At 31.4% G+C, this 26,421-nt stretch overlaps 2 protein-coding genes across 10 annotated transcripts in view; one reads left to right on the top strand and one right to left on the bottom strand.

Annotated features, from left to right (window-relative positions):
* The first annotated feature begins 320 nt into the window (after positions 1-320).
* LOC127727714 (uncharacterized) lies at positions 321-9,568 on the top strand. Its single transcript, XM_052234829.1, has 6 exons — positions 321-484; positions 5,530-5,635; positions 6,684-6,808; positions 7,253-7,334; positions 7,644-7,837; positions 9,110-9,568. Exons 1-6 carry the CDS (start codon positions 321-323, stop codon positions 9,243-9,245), a joined length of 807 nt encoding a protein of 268 aa, XP_052090789.1. The 3' UTR covers positions 9,246-9,568.
* Positions 9,569-10,309: 741 nt separating this feature from the next.
* LOC127728374 (uncharacterized) overlaps positions 10,310-26,421 on the bottom strand; it is a 36,106-nt gene continuing 19,994 nt past the window's right edge. For 2 of the 9 annotated variants that reach the window (XM_052235712.1, XM_052235713.1), the window contains exons 4-12: positions 24,794-24,814; positions 24,185-24,226; positions 22,367-22,387; positions 20,194-20,498; positions 19,410-19,537; positions 18,299-18,480; positions 17,369-17,479; positions 13,661-15,308; positions 10,310-12,337 (exon numbers count right to left, since the gene is read on the bottom strand). In XM_052235712.1, coding sequence (XP_052091672.1) covers positions 12,122-12,337; positions 13,661-15,308; positions 17,369-17,479; positions 18,299-18,480; positions 19,410-19,537; positions 20,194-20,498; positions 22,367-22,387; positions 24,185-24,226; positions 24,794-24,814 — 2,674 coding nt within the window. In that variant the 3' untranslated portion in view covers positions 10,310-12,121. The remainder of the gene's footprint in view (positions 12,338-13,660; positions 15,309-17,368; positions 17,480-18,298; positions 18,481-19,409; positions 19,538-20,193; positions 20,499-22,366; positions 22,388-24,184; positions 24,227-24,793; positions 24,815-26,421) is intronic. The other 7 variants (XM_052235717.1, XM_052235720.1, XM_052235718.1 and 4 more) reach the window with 5 other exon arrangements.

Genomic DNA, 26,421 nt, shown 5'->3' with positions numbered 1-26,421 from the left:
AACTTTGAAAAAGAACTCATCATAGATGCCTGGTTTAGGTAGAAATTCGTCGAACATTAGCAATAGCAATATATTATTGTTTGAATGGACACTTATATCATTTTGGTTAGCAGAATTTGTAAAGAAGGGTTTTTGACATTTGGACAGACATTTACATTCCTTTTTTATAAGAATGTTCTTTTTCTGTTCTTTGAGTTCTCGCCTGTCACAACTTTGATTAATCTGAATTCACACATATAAAGATAATACGAACCTATATTTATTTACAGTTATCTTATTAAAGTCACATGATACAATATTTGTAATATCAATATTATACTATGGATGATATGTCGTCTTTAATCATATTTATATTAATGAGTTGTTGTGTAATTGTGAAAACACAAATACCTCAACATTGTCGAAAGATAACACCGTGTTCCTGTATTGACGAGTGGAACCGGATTGTAAATCTGACAGTATTGGCTAATAAGCTTACACCAAGGTAATTTACATTTAATGGCTAAACGTTTTCACGAAACTATAAAAACAAAAGAACTGACGCTCTATAGAATCATCTGATAGTCTTCTTGTTATCTTATTTTCTTATAACCAGGACCTGCCATGTTTTGTGAATTACGTGTGGCTGATAAAATGTCATCATTTCCGTCTTAAAAAGTACAGTGAAATTTAATAGAACATAAAAGTACAAGTCCTGTGTGTCCGTTGTACCGATTTATATCATATGTTCATTTATATATATATATAATACACATTTAAATTGTAACCAATTGGAATCCGAGAGATTCCGTCGATATGTTGATGTCAGTCACACATAACTGATTTCAAAGACGGGTTCGATTCCCAGTGAAGGCATATAGAAATTACAAAAATTAAAGGTAAGTTTTTAAATTAATTCCATAAGTGAACAGAAATCAGTAAATTAGCTAATTCAACCTTAATGAAATTTGGCACACAAAGGAAACAATTGAATAAAATTTGGTGAATCCATTTCAGCGACAGATTTAGAAAGCGTTGATTCTAGAAAAAGAATCCACGGTAAATGAATAGGCTGACGTCACGACAATGGTTTAAATATACATAATAGGCAATCGTATAGTATAAGTTGGTAGCCGCGAGGTTAGCATGGTTAAGATCAATGAGTTAATGACTTAAGTTAAAGGTAGGGACTTGTCGGTTTAGGTTCGAATCCCTGTATTCTCTTTGTTGTCCCTATTCTTTAGTTTTTCTGTGTTTTTTTTCTTATTTTGTATGTAATTGTGGATATTTTTGTAATAATAATGGCTATTTTACATATTTGAAACGAAAATGATTACATTCAGTTTGTCCATTTTTGTCTTATAAATATAGTAAGATTTCATCTGTTTTACTACATAATTTTACAAATGTTTATTCGCAAATTCCTATGCGAGTAAGTCGTGATGTGCCTAGAATTAGGCTTCTTGCTAGAAATTTCGGTAACATACTTATTATATATACTTTATATATGCTCTTTGGTCAGGTTGTTGTCTCTTTGACACATTCCCCATTTCCATTCTCAATTTTATTAGAAATAAGTTCGAATATGTCTTACTTTGTAAACACAGATAATATTCAGATGTCTGATAATTTAAAGGCTGACGTGTTGTGTTATATTTGTATTTTTATGTGATCTTATATTTAGTAATGCAACATGATACCATGGGTATTTAAACTCACTTACAATACCTTCTAATTAAGAAAAGGCTTTAATTTTGAAAAGACATTAACACAATAGTTTAAGTTATAGATACAATGAATAAGCATTGATTCATGAAAAACAAACCATTCGCCCTCCGGGCTCATGGTTTCTTTTTCATGAATCAACGCTTATTCATTGTATCTATATTACTGATTCTTTGTTCACTGTAACGGATACCTAAACTACATAAGTGTCCTTACAAACAACGTTATATAGCTGGGTCTTCCAAGTACTCAACGAAACGTCTTTCTAAATTATTAACATCAATTTTATCAGCAATCAAAACCGGGGTTCAAAGTTATTGTGAAACTACAAACTCTAGAGGTGGCGTGAATCAGATGTGGATACTAAAAAATTCCAAAGATCTTTTAGAGTCAGACAATCTAAGACTCTTTCATCTTGCAATAGAATTGAAACATTTGATCTTTCTACACTTTACACAAGTATTCCCCATTCCAAACTAAAAGACCAATTGAAAAATTGGTCCTGCTTTGTTTCATAAAAAAGAATGGCCAACGTAGATACAAGTATCTTGTCTTAGGGAGGGATAAATCGTACTTTGTAAAATAATACTCTGATTCAAACAAAAAATTCACTGAAACTTACATTATTAAGATGCTTGATTTCTTGATTGACAACACATTTGTAACGTTTGGAGGACATGTTTTAACAAACTATCGGCATTCCAATGGGAACCAACTGTGCTACTCTTCTTGTCGACTTGTTCCTTATTCATATGAGACTGACTTCATACAATAACTTCTTAAGAAGAAAAAAAAAAGAAGTTAGCAGTATCCTTTAACTTCACTTTCCCCTATATACCAGGTAGATGATGCTCTCTCACTAAATAATTTAAAATTTGGTGACTATGTTGAACGCTTCTATCCCATCGAACTTGAGATAAAGGATACAACAGATACAGTTAAGTCGGCCTCATATCTTGACTTATATCTATGAGGGTCGGTTGAAAACAAAACTTTACGACAAAAGAGATGATTTCAGCTTCCTAATTTTGAACTTTCCATATCTATGTAGCAACAGTCTAGCAGCGCCTGCATTTGGAGTATATATCTCCATGTTGATACGATATTCCAGGGCTAGTATTTCCTGTCATTATTTCTTTGATAGAGGATTGCTCCTCACAAGGAAGCTATTAAACCAAGAGTTCCAAGTGGTGAAGTTAAAATCATCCCTTCGTAAATTTTACGGACGCCTTCACGAGTTACTAGTATGGAATATCTTTTTCATAGATTACGACAGATATGTTCCAATTGTCGTAACTACAATCCCGTCCTCTTATCCCCAAATGTAACCTACCTAATTACACTTATCATCGGGTTTGTCACATGAGCAACATGTCGGGTGCCACATGTGGAGCAGGATCTGCTTACCCTTCCGGATCCCCTGAGATCACCCCCAGTTTTTTCGTGGGGTTCGTGTTGCTTAGTCTTCAGTTTTCTATGTTGTGTTTTGTGTACTGTTGTTTGTCTGTTTGTCTTTTTCTTTTTTAGCCATAGCGTTATCAGTTTATTTTCGACATACGAGATTGAATGTCCCTTTGGTATCTTTCGCCTCTCTTTTGTAAGCAAATAAATAAAACATGCATGAGTTTATGATATTTACTTTTCATAGTTATGATGAGAAACAAACATGTTATAAAATATTATTATTCACTTATGAATCAGGAGGGGGGGGGGGGGGGGGGGGGGGGAACAGGACAGATGGTAACTGTACCTTTTTATATGGTGGTCTTTGTAAAACAGATTTATTCACTTGTAACATGATATTAGGGACATATTGATGACTATGTGGACTAAAATACCGTTGAACACTGAACTTTAAGATAAAAGAGATGACAACATTTCAACACCGCCTGCATATGGAGTAAACGTATGTATATGTCTGCTACTCAGACATTATAAAACGTCAACAGTGTCTGATCAGAAAGTTGATGAACCAGGTTTATGTCAAAGAAAATCTCGTCCTTTTTTCTAAAAAAACTTCATCGAAAGATACCAGGACCTTTTCGATAAATATTCCGTATCAACTTCACAAATAATATATAATGGTCTTGAAGTATAGATTCTATGTACTGATGTTGTTTATCATCTTAATTACGTGTTAGAGAGTTCTTTTTATTTGTCTTTGTATATTTTTACCTTTACTGTTTAGTCCATTTGTGGTAATTAATCTCCTTTTGGCGTGGCTCGGTATTTATACAACCCGCCATTGTGTTATTGTATTATGGTCAAGTTTTGTATTCTTCTCTTTCATTTTTTGCGTATGTGCTTTGTGAATAGAGTGTCGATATGCCATTTTGTTTTTGTTTTTTGTTTTTTTTGTTCTTTTTTTTGTGTGTTTTTTTGTTTGTTTTTTGTTTGTGAGTTTTTTTGTTTTTTTTGTTTTTTTTTGTGTTGAAATAGTTAATTATTTTTATAGTAATTAAGATTATAACATAATGTTGACTGCTGCTGCACCCCGATTTTTCCATTTTTAACTTTTATGTCTGATTGTTTTGCTCACACATTCTTGTTGATATAATAGAATTCTATGCGACTATCATACTAGTGAGAGGTTTAGCTAGCTATAAAACAAGGCTTAATCCGCCATTTTCTACATAAAGAAATGTCTTTACCAAGTCAGAGATATGACATTTTTTTTCCATTCGTTTGATGTATTTGAGCTTTTGATTTTGCCATTTGATAAAGGACTTTCTGTTTTGAATTTTCATTGGAGTTCGGTATTTTTCGGTTATATATATACTAGTTCAGTGATAATGAACGCCATACTAAACTCCAAATTGTACACAAGAAACTAAAATTAAAAATAATACAAGACTAACAAAGGCTAGAGGCTCCTGACTTGGGACAGGCGCAAAAATGCGGCGGGGTTAAACATGTTTATGAGATCTCAACCCTCCCCCTATACCTCTAGCCAATGTAGAAAAGTAAACGCATAATGGTTATTTCCTTGACGGAGTATCATATTGAATAGAAAAGTTGACGTCATGCGTTCGAAAGAATTTAGTCCATAGTGATGAAACAACGAAAAAAGGTCAACCAGGTATTATTTACCAATACAAAAATAAGGGGATGCTTTATGATGCATGCATGCATTTGAAAAAGGGTAAACCTTCAACAATGTAGACAGGCAATTTTCTCGATTACTTACAACTTACTATAAGAAGAAAAACGATTGAAAGACAGAGACAATTAATTACGTGCTTTTTGTATATTGATAGGCTTTCAAAAAGTTAAATCACAAAAATACTGAACTCCGAGGAAAATTCAAAACGGAAAGTCCCTAATCAAATGGCAAAATCAAAAGCACAAACACACCAAACGAATGGACAACAACTGTCATATTCCTGACTTGGTACAGGCATTTTCTTATGTAGAAAATGGTGGATTGAACCTGGTTTTACAGCGTTAAACCTCTCACTTGTATGACAGTCGCATCAAATTCCTTTATATTGACAACGATGCGTGAATAAAACAAACAGATATAATAGGTAAAAATGTCAGAATAAGGGTACAGCAGTCAACACCGTGTCACAATCTTAATCACAATAAAAACAAACAAATATTTAACAAAGAAGCACAAAAAAGCATATATCACATTTAACAACCTCGTTCATTGCTTACTTATTTTTGTATTTTATTTATTATATGCCAAATCAACCCATAAAGGATCGAGGGATTTTAAGCATTGGGACTAAATCTTAAAAGGTTTCAACTTAGTAAAAGGTATAACTAATTTGTCTTTCTTTTTATAAGTATCACTCTTTTAATTACTTATTTTTGCTACAGATTTAAGGATTATCCAACAGCAGGAGGGGACAATAATAAATACTCATGGAATCCTTGTAATAATTTTGAAGAAGGTCCAGAGAATGGAGGATGCATCAATGTCGGGGTAGGTTAATCATGCTATTTATTCATATTACCTTAGTTTAAATAAATTTTGTCTTACATTTTATTACAGCAGATATAGACCTTTTCAGAGAGTCATATTCGACAACCTGAATCAGAATTAATTTTTTTTCTGATTTACACGGTCAACAATTAAAATACCTAGAAAATTATAGTACATGTATATTTAAATGCTTTGGAGTCAATTGATGAAAACTAGTTTCTTAGCAATTAATAATGTATATAATACGGTATGCATGCCTTAAATTAATGCCCACCGAAATTTGATAAAGTAATTCAGAATTACAAAAGTGCAAGAGAAAACAATAAACAATGTCAGGAATCGTTATGAAGTATCAACATTTCATGCGTATTTCTAACTGACGCTATCTAATCAATTTATCCAAAAAAATAGCCTATCTTTGTTTGTACATGCATACATATCTACTGGTAAAAACCTGTCTTTTATATCAAAATATTATTGTTTGTAGTTTCTTTTCTTAAATGAGAAAGTTGTAAGCATAGAATATATATGAAAGACAAAATTCCAATGTATCGTTGCCGATATTTCTATGCAGAAAAAAATTGAAAACAACACGTCTAATAATTTCATGCGTCCGAAGCGCTTTTCTGGATTTACCTTCATCAGGAACGCTCAAAGCCAAACATTTGAAATCCGAGGGATGTATAAGACCAATTTACTATCAACATCTAAACCATTTTATTTGGTAAATCTTAGTAACACTTTATAACCATTGAAGGGACCGAAAAGTGTCCTTAACATACCCTTTGCAACATTTTTACTTTTCAATAAAGAAGTATAAAAAGTCAAAAGATAAGACATTCAGACGAACTTAATGTCTATGTCAATTTATTTTAAACTACAGTGTTACTTAAAGACACACGACAGTTAAATTGTTCAAAAGAAAAGGGAAAACAAAAGAAAGATGGAAATTTATAGTATTAGCTAAATTAGAGCATCATTGAAAAATGACATAAATGCTGCCGATAAGTCTGCTGTTTGTCTGTAACATTTTTTTCTCATATTGCAGGCATGTAAAATTTCTCCAAATGGTACTTACACAGGACTTGGACAGTCTAATTCAGTAGAATTTTCTCATGATGATAATGGTAACTTGTCTCTGGTAATGACTCAACAAGACGGTGACAACAAGATGTAAATGATTTAACATTAGTCAAAAACAATGATTTAGGGACTACCTTATAACAGTGATGATAATACTAGTATACAAATTTATGTAAATGTTTTATGCAAAGAATAATAGTATAACATTCAGGTGACTTGGAATTTGTTCCATCAGAAAAAGTAGCATATTATACACTTTTAAATTACACCAAAGTTTTTTTATTACCAAGTTTGGCTTTGATCGTTCCTGATGAAGGTAAATCCAGAAAAGCGCTTCGGACGCATTAAATTTATAACGTGTTTGTTTTCTTTTTTTAGTTGGCATGGGCGTTATTTCATCAAATATACTTTGATTGGGCGTTCCTGATAAAGGCAAATCCGGAAATGCGCTTCAGAAGAACCGAATGCATCATGTGTTATTTTCATTTCATATATTTTGATTGATATTCCCAATTTCTTTTCTTTGTTTTGCAGAGAAACACATGTTATTTTATACTGTGACGAGAAAAGGGATGCAGCATTTCGTGTCATAGGACAAGTAACTGATCGAATTTATGTTAGTATTTTACAATTTAAAAACCAGTGTACATTCAAATACCTTTAAGCAGCTTTGTAACAGTCTTTATCCAGTTACATAAACCATATACAGAATTTCAAATGTGACCTACCTTTCAGAAAACAATATACTAATATAATTTGAAAATTATCATGCTTTTTGCTGTACATTATTTTTTTATATTTTTGAATTTTCAATTATTATCGTAATTGTTTTGTTTAATTGAGGACTATAATCTTTAAATTGCATACGTTTTATATTCTTTTTTACATTTTACCCAAATTAATGTATTAATGCAAAATGTTGTAGTGGTTGCAACTCTGGTCGAAGTACAATTGCCCGAGTCTTATGAACTCTGATGATATTGTTACCATGCCAGCACCAGGATCCATTACTGAACGCATGCCTACCATGCCTTCGCCGGGCGTTGTTACAATGACATCCTCTCCTTCTCAAGATAAGAGAACTCTTAAAGATATTGAAATCATTCTTTTTTGTATATTGTAAGTTTATGACATTTGTAGTACATATATTTGTATGATTTTTGATACTTGATTATTATCAATTTAGATATGATTTATAGATGTGTTTTATTACAGATAAAATATGTTTTTATTGTCCAAAAAATGCAATCATTATGTGACAATGTAATACTTTGTTCACAGAAAATAAACAATAAGTATTCCTTGATGCCTTGACAATGAATCATTGTTTAACTGGATCTGTTTGATTATTTTGATTGGCTACAAATTTGATTTTAATTAATTAATTTAATGGGGCCAATGTTACAAATTATTAACTCTTGAGTATATTTCTTACGAACACAATCGATGCAAATGGCTAAGCGCGCACGTGTTTGGAGCATTTGTTTCTAACATACTTTTAACATACGTAAGAAGTTTGCATAAACTTTGACAAACTATTCACTCGCTTAAATTGTGATCATGATATATAAATATATATATTCTACTATTTACTTATAAATATATATATATATTATATATCAGTACAAAGGTTGCATTTGCTTTTAACTTCAATTATCAATTATTCACACGTGATTTTGTAATCCCGATTGTCATACCTTAAACAATGTCAAAACATGACCCAATTTTAGGTATTGTCCTCTTTTGTATAATTGTAGCTGGTGTTTTTTATGAAAGAGTCTCATCATCATTATCTGCAGAAGATCCGAAAGACGAAGACAAAAAACTGTCAACAAAAATATCTGTGCATTGAAGAGTATGACGATATCGTCAGTGTCGCTCTTTGTTTTTCTTCTTTTGCATCGTTTAACAAACGATAACAAATGAAACACGTTAACTTTAGTTAGAAAGCAATGCACTTCCTATAAATAAAGGAGATACGTCAATGAGCTTACAACACAAAACAAGACATTAAAAACATACATTTGTATATTGCGTGTCGAAAAAACGGTTAAAATAAAAATAAATAATTTTTTCGATCTATTTACTATTATAACATGCTATTTATTTCAGAATGAGTAAACGTTTTACTTGAACACAGTATTCTGATTTCTTTTATGTTGGCTTTATTTGTTTTTCATGGTGATGTTCACACTCATATGTGTTGTTTTAATTTACTTTCAGGGTGATTGTCACTCTCATACTTGTGGTTTTATTTATTTTCAGGGTGATTGTCACACTCATACTTGTGGTTTTATTTATTTTCAGGGTGATGGTCACACTCATACGTGTGGTTTTATTTATTTTCAGGGTGATGGTCACACTTATACTTGTGGTTTTATCTATTTTCAGGGTGATGGTCACACTCATACTTGTGGTTTTATTAACACGATATACAATCAAACTCCGAACAAGTAGAGAAGAAACCATTGGATACACTCGACTACCACAATATGACGCTCAATTAATTATACAGGAGTCAAAATGATGTATTCTACACAGTGAATTATTGTTAATTGGTGATCCTCAAATAGCTAAGAGATATTTTGTATAAAGAAATGGATTTGTTTGAATTATTTTGCCAATGACTTTATATGCGATATGAAGATCAAAGTTAATTAAATATTCTTCTTCATAGAACGATGATTAGGAAGAACATCGTTACGTTACTGTACAACATTTCATTGTTTTAATAATAATACTATTTTTTTAGTTGAGCAACAATTTCAAATTTAATATTGCCAATGTACATTTTATATTTTAATTTGTCAGTATTGCAATCATATCAAATAAATGACAGGTAGCTTTCTCGTTTGAATTACTTCTCATTTTTCATGTCAGGGCTGTTTATAGCCGACTATACGGTATGGGGTTTTCTCGATAATGAACGACGACCGGTAGCCGATAAATGCTTACATCCACTTCATTTGTACTCTGGTGGATAGATCAGAATCCGGATTAAATAAATATACTGTTTACTTATATTTTGGCATTGCATAAGGTCATGCGTTTCTCACTGTTTTGACGTCTTTACACTAAATCCGTTGGATGTGTACAGATTTATACTTTAGCCTGGAAGAACCTGATTTATTTATTAGTTTTAATTGGCTTTGAACTAGCTTTCAGCAATTGCAAGTACTCTTATTACGGTGAATTGTGTCTATTGCTTTTATGTTTTAATTTTTATGCCTCGTACCGATCTTTTGAGTCAATGTCAACTGATTTTACAGTTTGTTCTTATGTGTTGTTACACCAATGTCCCAGGTAAGGGGGAGGGTTGAGTCCTCACAAACATGTTTAGCCCCGCCATACTCTTTATATGCCTGTCACAAGTTAGGAGCCTTTTGTTCATAGGTTGTCGTTGGTTCATTTCTGTCATATTTGTTTTTCGTAAATTGTTTTCTCGTTTGAATTATTTCACATTTGTCATGTTTTTTCATGTCAGGGCCTTTTATAGCCGACTATACGGTATGTTTTTTTTTCTTGTTATTGAACGAAGTCCGGTGGCCTATAAATGCTTACATCAACTTGATTGTGTATTCAATACTAATATCATTTATCAAAATAGTTTAATTCATTTTTCAACAAATGTTAATATCATAAAAATAGCATTGGTCATCAATAAAATAACAAAAACATTGTCAATACATTCTATTAATATAATCGAATAACTCTTAGGTCAGCACCCCAATTTTTGAATGCTTGTTTTTGAGTCAATCATGTACAAAAAAAGAAGAGAAACAAAGTTACAATCTGACAAGTGTATATGCATAAAGGAAATCTTATTTGAGTCCTGTTTGCCAAAATATGACGGCTTTGACAGTTAATAAAAGTGCAAATCCAGGTAATTGCAGTTTATTCGATAATAAAACCGCAGTGGAATACAAAATTTATGCCAAATAAGATATTGTGCATATTTTAGAGACTGCTAAAATTAATTTTATTAGAGTATGTATGCAGCATTAAAGTTAAAGGATGGAAATGCTTTTTTTTTTACTAAATCTTATACGGTACTTAAATCTGGATCCAGATTCCATTTGAAGTTTTAAGTTATCTTGTTTAATCAAACGTATATTTTGAAATGTTATTTTTGTTTAGTTTGTCAAATGATAACACCAAGGAAAATCTGAGATGTAATAAAATTAGGACGCTTTTTATTCGAAAATTTCATTTTCTACTGATATAACTTGGAATGTTTCACGTTATTTTACGTGGATTCGTATCAAAATTTTCATTTTTTTTTAAATTTATTACAGTTTAAGAGAATATTAATATTGCAAAGCACCAACGATCAAAATAATTCAACTTTTGTTTTACATTCCTGCTACTATTAATAAGACAATATACCATTCATTTCATATAAACGTAATACTATGTTGGAATAAAGAACAAACATACAAAAGTAATTTTTTTGTTTGATATTTTTTCCTTGTTTTTTTTCCTTGTTTATACAAAATTTAGATGATCGTCAAGATATTTGTAATTGAGAAAAACAACTTGTATACAATTTGGTAAACAGTATCATTTCAGACTAAACAATGATATTAGAGTTCTCATATCACGTTAAAAAATGGTTTGCAAATGATGAATTAGTTTTAGTTTGAAGGTTATTCTCCATATCTTCTTCTATATGAATTTGGCATTAAAATGATTTTTTAAGGAAAGTAAGTCTTAAAGGCATTAGCTGTGATTTAGACGAAAAATTAAAATACGATTTTTGTTATTTGCAACAGTTATAAAAACGGAATAACGAAATACGATTTCGCTATTAGCAGTCAGTTTGGTTTAATTTGATCAAAATAAGATCGAAAACATCACAAATGAATTATTGACTTGCAAGTCAATAATGCAACCACAGTTGAACTCGTATGCATGTTACCCAAACTTGATATTTAGCTGACGATGGGTTACACATGGCCTAAGCGTGTTCAGTAATTAAATAGAAAAGAATTTCAACATTGAAAAGTAAAACAAGGGAGCCACCATAAAACACAGGTCTTCCATCGATTCGGCCCACACGAAATCATTTGTAACCAGGTAAAACGATGATCTATATTTTTGAATGTAGGACATGAAATCTAACTGACCTGGAAAAATTGTAAAAACACAACCCTACGTGCTTCTAAGCCTATTTATATTTATATTGATGTTTACATCGGGTCGAAGTCTCAAATACGCACGAAATGCTGATACATTATAACAAGTGCATTCATTGTTAATTGTTTCTTTTGGAGTTTTTGGAGATTCAACTTTGCCATCAAAACGAAGAAACTAAACTGTATGCATTTCAATTACCATTTCTGTATTTTGATAATTACTAATAAGAACAACCCGTTATTATTATTCTCATTTCTAAGCGTAATGTTATGTGAACATTTCGTTTCGTGGAGCAACATCTTCAGTTAGAATAGATAGTACTTGTTGAGTTCGTTTTACATGGTCAAATTCTGGAATTTCATGTACTACATGATGTCTGATGTGTGCATGGTCTTTTACTCGGACCTTGTTCGTTGAAAACTGACAGGATCTCTTTTTCACCCATACTTTGGCACCAGGTAATGGCGTTACTGGCTCTTCTTTCTGAAAATTTAGAATATCATTTTGTATATAAATTAAACATGCTGTTTCATATGATAGAATGGTTTACAGTTTTTAGTGAAACTTATCTTCTTTGGTAAAATATCAGGATAAGAATATGCTTGTCGCTTCATAACACAAGGTTACAAAAAGTAACCTTATCATATTTTTTTACCACGAAAAGGAACTAAATAAAATCATGCAATCCTACACGAAAAATACTGTGTTTCTGTCGTTTGCATTAAAGCAATATTTTTAGAGGGTAGGTATACACAAGTGTATGAAGAGGTGACTTCTTAAGTAGTTCTCTAATGATTTGTTTTACTGAAGACATCATTCCCTCATGCCTACTATTAAAGTCGTCTGAATAAGAGTCTGGTATACAATACACATAAGTAATAATGCATTACGAGGAAAATGGGGACAATATAAAATGTAAAAGACTCAAATAGCCGGATTGCAATACTTATGCTTTGCTATTGAAAGGAAATAGAAATTTCAAGGTGTCAAAACAGGGTAAACACCATCACCAAGTTGCGGAAATTCAGGATTAAAGGCTGCAGAAGTTTAGTACACATAATAGGTACCCACAATCCAAAATGCTGTTAAAAATTGACCAAGATTTCATCATATAGAAAATTTGAAAAAATTATTCAATGGGTACAAAAAGTAAGATGTACATTTCAATCCGTATTCAAACATTAAAAGATGGCTCTAGAAGGAAAACTGAATGATGATTTGATTATACAGATTTTGTATCCTCAATCGAGAATGATGCTGCAAACTGACTAAGTTTCAGCATCCAGAAAATCACTATAAATTATCCAAATGTATACACACATTGAGATGCATATACAAACGTCGCACAAAGTTTAAAAACACTGTGTCGATAACTGTAAAAGGAGTTGATTTCCTTACCGTCCGCTCTTCATATTACAAAGCGGACTTCTCTTATCAGGTAAATTTCGAAACAGTGGAGTTGTCTTTCTTTTTACAATGAAAAAGATACCGATTTCAATTACACCATTCATTATCAAGACTCAATTCACAATTTCAAGAGGCACAAGACACTTCTGTTATTGATTCAAATTCTGTAAAGTACAGATTGGTTTCAATAACAGCCTTAAGACTCAAGTGTCAGAAAAGATTTGAAATTCAACTGTAAGATTTTCATTTATTGTTATATACTCAACCAATTGTGCAGAATCGACGAACTCACAATTATAAAAGCTTTTACAGATACGAATTAGTAAGACAACTCCTCTCATTTTACACTGACGTCAGACATATTTTTTATCCTTATGTAAGATAAATTAATATACTTACTGGGGCATCAAATCTTGCCAATTTAGGTAACTTCATTGTCTTCAGACTCTTTGCTTTCCCTCCATACTTAATATGAAACGCTTGTATTCGACTTTCTAAAAGCCGTAGCGTTGGTTCACTAGATTCAAAATCAAACGTATCTGATACGTTATCTAGTGACGTTGCCGTTAACCTTGACTGAATACGCTTATTTACGAATTTCATTGCGTTACCCCATGTCTCGCTTTCCTCTTCTTCCCTTCTTGGAGTAGTTTCTTTTGAAGTTGCTTTTTTCTTTTCTTTTACTGGTCGTAACTGAGGCAGAATTAAACGTTTTTCGCCATCTGATTCCTGTTCTAAACTCATAACAGTCTCTACATTTTCTAATCTATTTGAATTTATTTCAAATTCCTCTTTATTTTCAGATGTCTGAGTATTTTCTGTGTTTATATGCGATTTAATCATTGGTTTTGAATTTACTTCTGCTTTAGGTATAGGACTATACAATAGAATTTCTTCTTCAGTTCTCTCTTCGTGAATAGCTGGTAAATCTAATTCACTACGTTTTAGTTCCGTTATAAGCACCGGTTTCCCCAACTTTTTTTTATTTTCCACTGAAGTGGTTTCCTGGGATTTGTTTAGGCCTGAATCAGAACTTGCAACTGTATCAACTGTAATTTTTATAGGTGTGGTTGGTTTTTGTGTTGACGACTGCTCTGCAATATCGTTGTTATTACTATCTGATTGACTGGCAGATTCTGACTTGCTACTTGCTATGCTACCATTCTTTTTCTTAAGCTTTGTTTTCTTTCCTTTGACGCTATCAGCAATGCTTGATGCAGATTCGTTTGTTGAATCAATTAGATGCTGTTCATTGTCGACAGAATATTTCGATCCTGTTTTCTTTTTCAAGCGTTTAAATTTCTGTTTAGATTTCTTATTTTCCATTGTAATTACTTCCGCTTCCATCATTTGTTGAAGGGATTCTCGAATTGCCATTAAACTCCTCGGTTGTTTTCGAGGACTTCTCTTCATAGCCCTGAGATTAGCCGCAGTGCTATCGTCGGTTCGTCTACTTAACTCACGTGCTTTAGCTTTTTCCAACATTAGTTCCTTGTAATAATGGACCCCAGGAACAACTGGGTCAACTAAAACAGCCTTGCCTTCTTTAAAAAGATTCAATAAATGTTTTGTTTGATATTCTTTGTTAGGAAGATGTTTTGAATTCTTAAGGGGCGGAAGTGGTTTCTCAACTGGAAGTGTTAACGCTGTTAATTTGAAATGCAAGTATGGAAGCAATGGCACTAAAGGTCCATTTTTCATTTCCATCCTTGTTTTGAGCTTCGATTTCACATATTCCCTGATTATATCTGTAGTATTTGTATTTTTCTTTCCTACCAATCTTTCAAAGTTTTTCGTATCTAAAATAAACACTTCCGTATTTGCTGTGCATTTTACTGTATAAAGGTATGTATTGAGATTCATTAGAATCTCAGTGTCACCAATTACTTCTCCAGAGGTGACACTACAAAGATCAATATGACGTTCCTTCATTCTGCGTTCTATTGCGGCATATCCCTCGGTTCTTCGTATAACAACATCTTCGGACTTTGTTTCCCACACTGACGGATCCTCGTATTTTCTAAGTATAGCTTGTCGCCTAGGTTCCCTGCAAGATAAAGACAACTGTATCATATATAAATCGAAATCATTCTTCAATAAACTGATTTGTTTTCCTCAAATTATAATCACAGAACTTATCGCAATTGCATTTATACTTAAAACTATTTGTCATATTATTGATTATATTTCTTATAAATAGTATTTAAATTTTCGTCGCTTACACAAAAACATGCAACATATATAACATGAGAATGTACCTGTAGTAACATATTTTAGCCCGCCTGACCACAGGACACTTGAGCTATTGCCTTTGAGTTTTCAAATTTTAGGATTCAACGTTCCAACAACTTGCACAATATATGGCGTCAATAATGCACGGAAGACATAAAAACATGCGTTTACTTTTTTGATTTAACTTATGAATGCATTTCTAGATTTTGGTTAGTCAATTTTCAAATGTCTATTTCCTCTAAACCATCCGGGATAAATCTTTGTATAAGTGATTACTTATTCTGCACACACTTTTATAACATATCCTAATCGTGTCGACGTCATGCATGGTAGCTGTCATGCTACATGTGTTCCCGTTGTATCCTATTGGTAATAAAGTATTCATGATTTTGAAGGAATGTCAGACTGTACTATTTTTTCTGTCTATGAAGAAATAACATCAAGGTTATTTCGAATAGACAGAAACAAGTCATTTCTTAAAATTTAATTCTAAACTCCATTTTTACGGAGTAAATCACGAAAAAACGTTGATGACGTCACGGTCACATGACAAAATTATGTCTATGAGCTGATAGACAAAAAACTTTCAGCCTATCAGAAGACGTGTTACATCCAAAATTAAATTATATTATGAAGGTCGTTTCTTAAAATGTCTCATTTCTGTCATTTTCGTTCGCTGCGTTCACTCGACAAAAAGCTTCATATTCTGACTCGCAGCTGGTTTTTTTTTAAATATAAATATGCAGACAACCTGATAATCGATACAAACAAAGCAAATGAGGTCCCATTTGACGTTTACATTATGATTATTTCATAGTAAGAGTAAATCCTATCAACGCATGTTCGATTGAATAATATCCCCTATTTTTTTTTTCGGTTCAGACTGTGATGTCAAAAAATTACCAAAGTGAGCAATTTATGCTCTTTGGTGCCAATAATTTACGTGTTTTCAAGTTATCTAGTTTATTTTGCATATTTTATATAGTCTTTAGTGTTCTATGTTGTGTCATCTGTACTATTATTTGTTTGTTTGTCTTTTTATTTTTGGCCATGGCGTTGTCGGTTTGTTTTCGATCTATGGGTTTGACTGTCCCTCTGGTATCTTTCGTCCCTCTTTTATAATACATTTGCTTGTATTGTGAACAATATATCAACTAAACTACTAGTAACCATTAGATATCAAATGAAATAGAAACAAATAAATAGCCTGCATCTACCTTATATAAACAAATATGGAAAAGGGTTCTAACTATGGTAATGTCTGGATAAAGTAGTACAATAAAACAAAATAAAATTTCATAAACTATATTAACAAAATAATAACATAAAAATTGCCACTACTGTGTCCCTTTTTTACTTACTTTTGCAACTTCTTTTGTTTCCTTTGTGAAAGGCAATTTGTATATAAAAAAAAGTGTATTATGTATGCAATAATTAATGCTACATTGAATAGAAATATTTTTTTACTTGCAACAGTTGATTCTATAGCAATAGTCTTACATTTTTCAAAACGATTACTAAATGCTACCGAACTTTTTTCGGGGAGCATAAAAATTTCAAGGAAAGCAAAACAAATGACGAGAATAAATAGATTATAGTGTTTTCTACGTATAGATATCGTAAAATATCAGTCGCTCGTGAAGATTTTTGGCAAGTTCGCTGCCAGTTCCTACGATAGTCCAAGTCTTGCGATCCTTTGATAGTAGATTTCTGATTATAAAGAAGCTATTGAAAACAAAGGATTTTAAATGGTATATTCGAAAGTTTTAGAGAAGCTTTTGCAGGGTGCCTTAACACCGCTTATTATCGTTTTTAACAACATTGTTCACTTAAGTATTTAAGCTGTTGAAAATAATAAATATAACAATATATTACCTTAAATACTCAAACTCAATGGAGTATATATCTATTCCTGCTTCAAATGGCCACAGCTGTGGATATTGTTTTGGATGTTTGTGTGGTTCTACGGTTATGTTGGCCTGTCCACTGTAAATATACATATTATTTACTGTTTAAAGTCTTCAAATTTGTCTGGATCACTGATATTGTTCACTTCCTTAAGTTCAGTAATTAGTTTTACATGTTTGAAACTTAAAATGCATGTTCAACTGAATGTTCAACAAAATGTGTGACTTTATTATTAAACCCCTAATAGTGAAAAAGTTATTCAAAACAATGGGCACGTGGTATGGTTGCCAAATAGACATGTTTTAAACTTCGACCATGAGACGAGGATGTAAACAACTACAGGTCACCGTACTTCCTTCAAAAATGAGCAAAACACATACTAAAATTGAGAATGGAAATGGGGAATGTGTCAAAGAGACAACAACCCGACCATAGATCAGACAACAGCCGAAGGCCACCAATGGGTCTTCAATGCAGCGAGAAACTCCCACACCCGGAGGCGTCCTTCAGCTGGCCCCTAAACAAATATGTATACTAGTTCAGTGATAATGGACGTCATACTTAACTCCAAATTATACACAAGAAACTAAAATTAAAAATGATACAAGACTAACAAAGGCCAAAGGCTCCCGACTTGGGACAGGCGCAAAATTGCGGCGGGGTTAAACATGTATAGTTAGCTTAAAAGGCACAGCACAGCATAGCAAAATATAAAACATGCAAAGAGCTGAAAACAATATTCGAAAAAAGTATAGCATACAGAAACCAACAACAACTGCTTGATTAAAGGCTCCCGACTTGAGTCTGGCACATAATGTGGTGACGTTAAACTTGATTGGGAACGTAATGTAATAATATTGTAATTATAGCATATCATATATTTTACATTTAACTTACCTATTTAGGAACATCATACCAAATACTGGATCACCTTGTCGGATTAAAATGGAGTCAAAGATAAAGTTCTCTTTCCTAAGACTCATCTCCAGCAGTTTCTTGAGTTTGGCTGGCATGTCACAGAAAAATGGATGAGTATCTATAAATCGTGAAATAGACGCAAACTCCTCTTCCTTGGAGGCCTATAATAAATGGCATATTGTAATTTTATTCCTGGGGTTTTTTCGCTGCTCTCATTATATTAAAATGAATGTACAAGATGCCATATATGAAAGTAAACACGTAACATTAACATTAAACAATACACGTTGCATTTAGTATCTTGGCATTTGTGCATTTGTTCTTGGTAGTCACTTAGATTAAAACCAGTTTTCGTAGAATTATATCTTATTATACTTTGCTATAATTGCATCGCTCTACATGTATATATTTTTGATTCGAAATGTTAAAAACGTATAAAAAGATTTGTATTTTCCATCGCCTGTTTTTCATTCATAATACCATTATCGAGTTTTGTGCGTATATTCAAATAAGTGACAATAAGTCAATCATGAATAAAAAAAAAACAGATGTGTGAGACACACAGACACTTAAAATAACAAAAAAAAAATACATCTAACTTAAATGTTCATTTTCTATTATATTTTCTATTATAGTGTTTACGATATTTAACAGTAAATAAATATCTATACTATATAATGTCAATGTCTACCTCTGTTGGTGGACTGTTAGTCCCCAAGAATATCACCAGCCCAGTGGCTCAGTACTTCAGTAATGGCATGAAAATGAATAGTGATTTATTTGTATTTGCTGTTATAAAAATAAGGAAATGATTTGACAGTAAGGAATGTTTCATACATGTGTATTGTTCAAATTCCTTGTCAGGATTTGTCCGTGCTCTTGTTCCTTTTTATAATCATCTCGTCAACGCTTTTATCAGGTGTTGGAACACTGAATAGACATCAATAGTAAAAATGGGCATCGGGTGCAATAAGAATCGTAACGTTGAATGTTGTTACTGCCGCTACTTATGCTAATTTGTTAGTAAGAAGTCATACCGTTAACATCATACTTTGTATTCTTATGCTAATATGTCAGTAAGAAGTCATACCTTTAACGATCTTTCATACAAATCTTCTCCAATTAACATAAGGTCACAATCTTCATCAGCAATGATAGTAGCATTTCTATAGGCGTCACGTTTTATCAATGCAACTTCCCCAAATGACTCTCCCTGTCCTATTTTAAAGATTATAGGAAGCACAAATCAATAGACGCATACCTCGGTGAGATTGCAATTGCAAAGAAAAATCATGAAATCGGAAAAACGGTCCTAGAAATAGTTCTCTCTACTGCTCACCAAGTTTGTTAATTGAGATATATTTCAATTTCAAAACCATTGTTAAACTGGCTGAAAATACAAACAGTTTAGAAAGGCAACTTACCTTTAGCTTTTATATACAACTTGATATGTATGATGGAGATTATTTATCAGACCCAATTTTACTTCTGTCAATCTTTAGTTTGTAGAAATGCTGTATTTTATTAGTGAGTTTTAGCTGCGTCTTACAGTTTAGATGTGAGAAATGGCAGACTATTGCTTAAAATATAGTGGTATATTGATGAATAAACATCAATTTGAAAAACATTACTTGTACTGGTTTTTGACTCAAAACACCTATTTAACCTCCTGGCCAATTATTAACGTTCTGCAACCATTTAAGTAAAATGCTTATTTTAAATTGCGATTAATTCCCTCAAAGCATACATGCATACATATTTATGTAAGTTATAAATTCTTTAGTTATTATGGTATTTCCATATCATCTACCCAGAGAGGTTATGGTATTTAAATCGAAATATAACAAAACAAACTATGTTATAAATATCCGTACCATATTGAACAATCATTTTGCCAAACTTTGTTCTGTCAAGTTCTTTGATTCTCTTTGGCTGTTTCTGTTGTTCTGTGACCCTCTTCTCTTCTTCCCCTGTTGTGTTTTCTTTGTCATCTTCTTCTGTTGTAAATTCTTTCTTTTCTCCTTCTCCCTCCTGTTTTTTATTCTTGTCGTCTTTGGTTTCAGATTTGGCAGATATTTTCCTAGCTGAGGTAGGTTTGTGTGTTGCTCCATAATCTTCCTCTCCAGTCATCCTTGGGTCTATGTATACGGAAACTGTTCCACTCAGTATGATATAAAAACTGTAACACATGGAAACTTCAATTGTTATATATTTCAGTAGGTCTTGGACTCGTGCATTAAATAAACCCTATACAATGTTATCTATATCTCAACACCGAAGATAATTTATTCGCTATGACATAAAAACTTTCTGCTTCAAAAATAAACATTTATCAAATAATTATATCCGTTAGAGTTTTTACATACATTGTAACTTTAGATTTTTGTCACATGTAAATATTGCAAAATTACTGATTATATTAAACCGATATAAAATCCGATACTTAAGATGAACATATATAGTGTTTATGCTTGAGTGAAAATATGTTGACTTTGAATTTTGAAAGTTTATTTTTTCTTCTGATACGTTAATTTATTGAATATATGGAAACCTTTTATTTAGTTTAATGTAACTTTTTTACTCATTACATCACATTGAAAAAGTATGTATATATAGCTCCATTCTTAAGATGGAATGCATGCGAATAAAAAAGTAATTAACAAATATTAACTATGTTATGCTATAAGGAAATTCTATAATTGGTATCAAAATTAAATGTTGCGTGTAAATCAGTATGAAATTTATATTTCTTTTTTAAAGCCCATCAATCAAATTGTGGCATATTGATAAAGAATGTTGTTTTTCAAATGTCGGACAGTTTGAATATTAAAACATGCTGAATATCAAAACATATGGAAGCTGAAAGAACACGTCTAAAAACATAAACTGAACAAATAACAAATGTTAGATCAAAACACAAACAAATAAATACATCGTAGATAAATTCAAAGTGTATATAAATTATTGTATTGATTTACTATATTATAATTTTCTTTTTGATTTTATGAAAACTACGATTTATTATTGACAAAATTAAAGGTATAAAATAAACAAGTATAAAGAGAATTTCGTGACAAATCAACAAATATGCAAGATACTGGTATGCTATAATACTTTGGGGCTTATTTAAAATTTATTGTTGCAAACGGTATTTAAGTATATTGAGAAAGGCTTGACTTGTAGTATTACAATGATATACAAAAAACGTTTACAGAAACTAGAAACCGGAGTTCTTTACATATATTTGCACAAAAAAACACCAAAGTTAGAACATCGTATATTTGTATGTTAAGGGTAATGTTTAATTCATAAAATTTGCAACAGGAAATTTAGCAAACTACCATCAATCATCAGATACATGAGGATGTGTATAACTTCCATACTTTTCGATATGAAGTGGAAAACAACATGCACCCCTTTTATAGTCACAAAAATATAGTTGCATGTTCAACCGTCATTTTGCTCTAATCAGCAAGCTGGTAACATATATCCGTTTCTTTATTGCTGTTCAAAATACAATACATTTATTTTGTGAGACTTGATACCAAAAATAAACGCCGCAGATTGTTTAAATTCTTGAATAATTATTTGGTTTTGCTGAATTCAATAAAATAAATACCAGTTAAATAGCATATCGGCATCTGAATATAATAATTACTCTTTAAGCAAATTACAAAATCAATCTTCATTTAAATTAACCAATACCGATATAAATAGCAATAAAAACAAAACATGCAAAAACATATCTGTTAATATGCTCCCTAAATACACTACCGATTTCATAAACTGTATTCATAAAATTTCTTCTTATCAAAATGATTTTTTAACAAAGATGAAAATAAAATGATGATATTTATAATCACCGATTATGCAAGAGGTGTAATTTTTATACAATATTTAAAAAATCTTGTATGTTACATATGAAACATTTCACTACTGCGTATTTACATGCGACTTAGATTTTTATTAATATTTCATGCATTTAAAATCCACACATCAAAGCCTGAGTTGCTGTAAAGTTTAGCAACGTGTCAACTGTATACCTACCGTGGCTCTATATCAGGATTCCTATAATAAATAGTCAATTCTTCAGTAATTGGTTAGTTTTGTAACATACATCCATAAGACGTAAGTAGTCCCTTCTCGATCTGATCGGACATTTCTTTCTCTCCCAAGGATTCCATATGTTTTAATGCTTAGAAATATACGTGTACATGTTGAAAGCTATGCAACGGTCTAATGAAGCACCGGCAAATAAAGTAAAATTAAACGACAACAGGAAGTTTGCCGGTTGGAGTTTCATTACATGTATGATACAAGCGAGTTCTCATATTAAACGTTTAAAATTTCTAATTAAAATGTTAAATGTCATAATTGATTAGCAATGCTTTTAAAATGCAAATTTGTTATGAACTATTGTAGATTGTTTTGTTTTTTTGTTTTTTTTTACAAATGTTGTATTTATATTCTAGCTCTTACAATTTAAGTGCAGGTTTAACAACCCTTTCTTTTGATATCGAAATGGATCCAATAGAGAATCATGAGTTTTGATAACACAGTATAAGAGTCATAAGTATTATGTTGACTTAAAATCCTTTAAAATTGACAGCTTAATTGGTCTCCTTAAAATGTGTTTATTTGAATTATTCAATACTTCTATTTAAACCAAATACTTGTTATATGGGACCCATTAACTTATCAATCTGATGAATTTGAGATTATTTATTTAGATTTAAAATACCTATGACTGGTTACGTATATTATTGTTGTAACTAATTGTACACTATAGAAAACTTCTACCTTATACTACAATATTGTAGAGTTTTGAGAACTTGTGACCTTGCTTTTCAAAGGTCGAGTGCTAATATCGACGTCTTCAATTCTTTATGTTTAATAAACGTCTTTATGTTTAAAATAGTTTGTTATTTAATTCAAATTAGCTTTTGTAAATTACAGACAAAACTATTTATTTTGACATGCATATTTTCTATAATTTGGTATATTGAGTAACTCTAGCATAATATCAAATTGCGTATAAATTGTCAATATTAAAGGGTACAATACCGCTTATTCGTGCTTAGTATTTGCTTTTCCACCCATGTATTATTCAAAGCTGTCGCCTGATAATTGTACTAGAAAATTATAGAAGAATTCAGCACAGCAATGTCTGATGGTACAAAAATAAGTAAATACAGCATACTATAATTGAGTGTATCGCTTCTTTAAATATCGTACATATACATGTTCCTGTAATATACTGTCTGGTGGTTGTCATTATCAAACATTTTGGTTATTTTTTTTACATGGAAATCAATCCTTTACCAAAACTGCATTCCATCACCAATCGTGTGTTCGCTGTTTTTTTTTTTTAAGAATTACTTAATGCACAAGTCTTCTATCGTACTTGACAAAAGCTATCGTTTGAAAGTCAACTTGAATATATTGCTCCTTTTTAGCTTACATGTTATTTTGTATATATTCAATTTTATTTGAATCAAATCGTCTTGTCCATAAACATCACTCAAACTTTATATGCACTATATGGAAAAGGGTGTAAAGCCAGTCTAAACTTGCTGTAACTGCTTTCTAATAGGAAAGGGATAAAGCACATATAGTTATATGTAAATAAAAGCAAGTCTTAATTTAACTTTTAACAGCTTTGATCATAAACAGATCAGTAAATTAAAGTGACCTGCTTTTATCTGTATTAGGAAACCAAATGAAGCAACTTCAAAATTTGTAGGAAAGGTATTGCAACAGTTCTAACCGTTTTCCGCTCAACTTATATTAAGCATTTACTTGAAAGCTTAAGGTTTCAGATCTTTATTCCGTCACCAATACCTATACCAACTCATATATACTTACAAACTTGATAGGTCACTGTCTCCCCATGTTAACAGTGGCAACCTAATATTTTCAAATTTAATGGCACAAGAAATTTATTCAGATTGCGATTGAGAATATTTTACTATAAAAAAGCTTATAACAATAAAACAAATAAATGTAATTGCTCGAAGGTTTTCAGGTTGAAATAGGAATTATATTACAAAAGAAATTAAATTTCTAAAATTAAATGTTCATGCAATTTGCAATTAGAATCATATATGTAAAGTTACCAACAAAACATTCATACCAACACGGGAAAAATGTTATAAAAGTTAAAATGTATATTACACCATAATTTTTCAACTAAAAAGCAATATACAGCATATATATACAATTCTAATTGTTAAAACAAAACCTTTATAACATCAGATAGGATATCAAACTTAATAAGGTTAAAACAAGTGATCGTGCAACTGCACAATGGATGTGATATCATCGTGAGGTTCGTAATTCGATTAGAAAACATTGCTTTTGATAGCTAAATAAAATAATACATTACAGCATTTTTACACTGGAAAAAAAGACAAATCAACATGACTAAAGCGTTTATAGCAACATCAAATCATCCCACATCCTGAATATACGTACCAGTCTTCATCGGAAGAATATCTGTCGGACAAAGAATACGAGTTTAAACAAGAGGATCTATAAATATGGGGATGGAACGTCACAAAGGGTAAGCATATCTATTAAAACACGCACAGAAATAGAACAAAACAGACGAGTACAAACGCTTACTCTAGGAAAGACCTTCACGAACAAACATAACATAGTTACAAACAATTAACATAACACAATTTTGTACTAAACATGAACATTTTTGCGCACTTCAAACAAATATAAAAAAACACTTAGTTGATGACTTGATGATAAAGTTAGATATTAATTGTATGACAAAACGATGTCAAGATTTGTCCTACAAACAACTTCGATGGCAATGATTTAGCTTGTACAGTTATTTAGGGGAAGATATGGTAATGTATTCGTAGTCTAATGTTTGTTAGAATTTCCAACAAACAGACAGGTCATGAAAAAAAACTAATACCGGAATGTATAGAGTTTGGAACAAAATACTTTTGTAAATATATATCGCATACTGAATTCCCATGTCAAGTAGTATCTACTATAATTACGGTTATTCATTTTTAAAAGATGGTGTTGTTAAAGACTTGATATTTTGCCGAAAATTATCAAAATATTTACTTTATGTTATCGTCAAGTCTTCGTATAATGAAATAAACTGAGGTTTGCCTTTTAACAAAAAATGTCCGACGTTTCTTATAAGTAAAAGAGCATCAACTGAATAAAATTCTCATAATAAAAACATAATGTTTATTGTAGTAATCAAGTGGATTGGAATACGCGTAACTTCACAAACAAACTTTAATTAACTCTATACAGATATATCATCCACTTAAAAGTAAACTCATTGCAGCTGAATTGAATTTAACAAACAGTAACATATAGTATAATGAAACATTACCACTGATGGAAAAATTATCAATGCCCCTTTCAATACGTCCTTTGGCGTGATTGATTTTCTTAAAAGTACTTACAACTTTGTACAACATGCGTATCAATAGATTTGTATGCAATAAATCTTCATTACTTTACCATCAAATCGGCGCAAGATTAAATATTTTATGAAATTCATGACAGGTACAAAATGCATGATAAATTAAATCAACAACATATTAGACAACTTCATGTATAGAAGTAAATTGCTATTAATATGACATTTAGAAAATGAAGGTCACTCTTATTGCAATATTTAAAGAAGAACTCATCTAGAAAAAAGACCGAATCGACACGTGCATTCATCTGAAGATACTGCAAATTACACCAGTACTGTGATTATTGAAACACGTACTGTTATTTTAAAAATTTTTAAATAATTTTTATAAAGTGTAATTGTTCAAATGGTTGTCAAAAAATATTTCAGTTTAAGAATTTTATGCTTCTTTTTGTAGTTTGTTCGAACGTAAAAGCGTTAAATGAATGGCATTTTGTATGAAGCACGAAAGCGATTCATACTAAAACTCAAAATTTACGCGAGCTAAACGCTTTTACATCCCTATAAAAGAGGGTTAAAGTGGTAGGACTAATTTACCCAAGATTTATTTTACCCCGGAGTGCCATTTTCAAACCAGTCTTTCAATTTTTACTTATATTCATAGTATCACAGCACGATCTGTGTCCTTGAAGGTTCTTACAAT

This window comes from Mytilus californianus, unplaced genomic scaffold (assembly GCF_021869535.1).
Source record: "Mytilus californianus isolate M0D057914Y unplaced genomic scaffold, xbMytCali1.0.p SCAF_2, whole genome shotgun sequence".
Lineage (NCBI taxonomy): Eukaryota > Metazoa > Mollusca > Bivalvia > Mytilida > Mytilidae > Mytilus > Mytilus californianus.
This window is presented reverse-complemented; position numbering and strand designations above follow the sequence as displayed.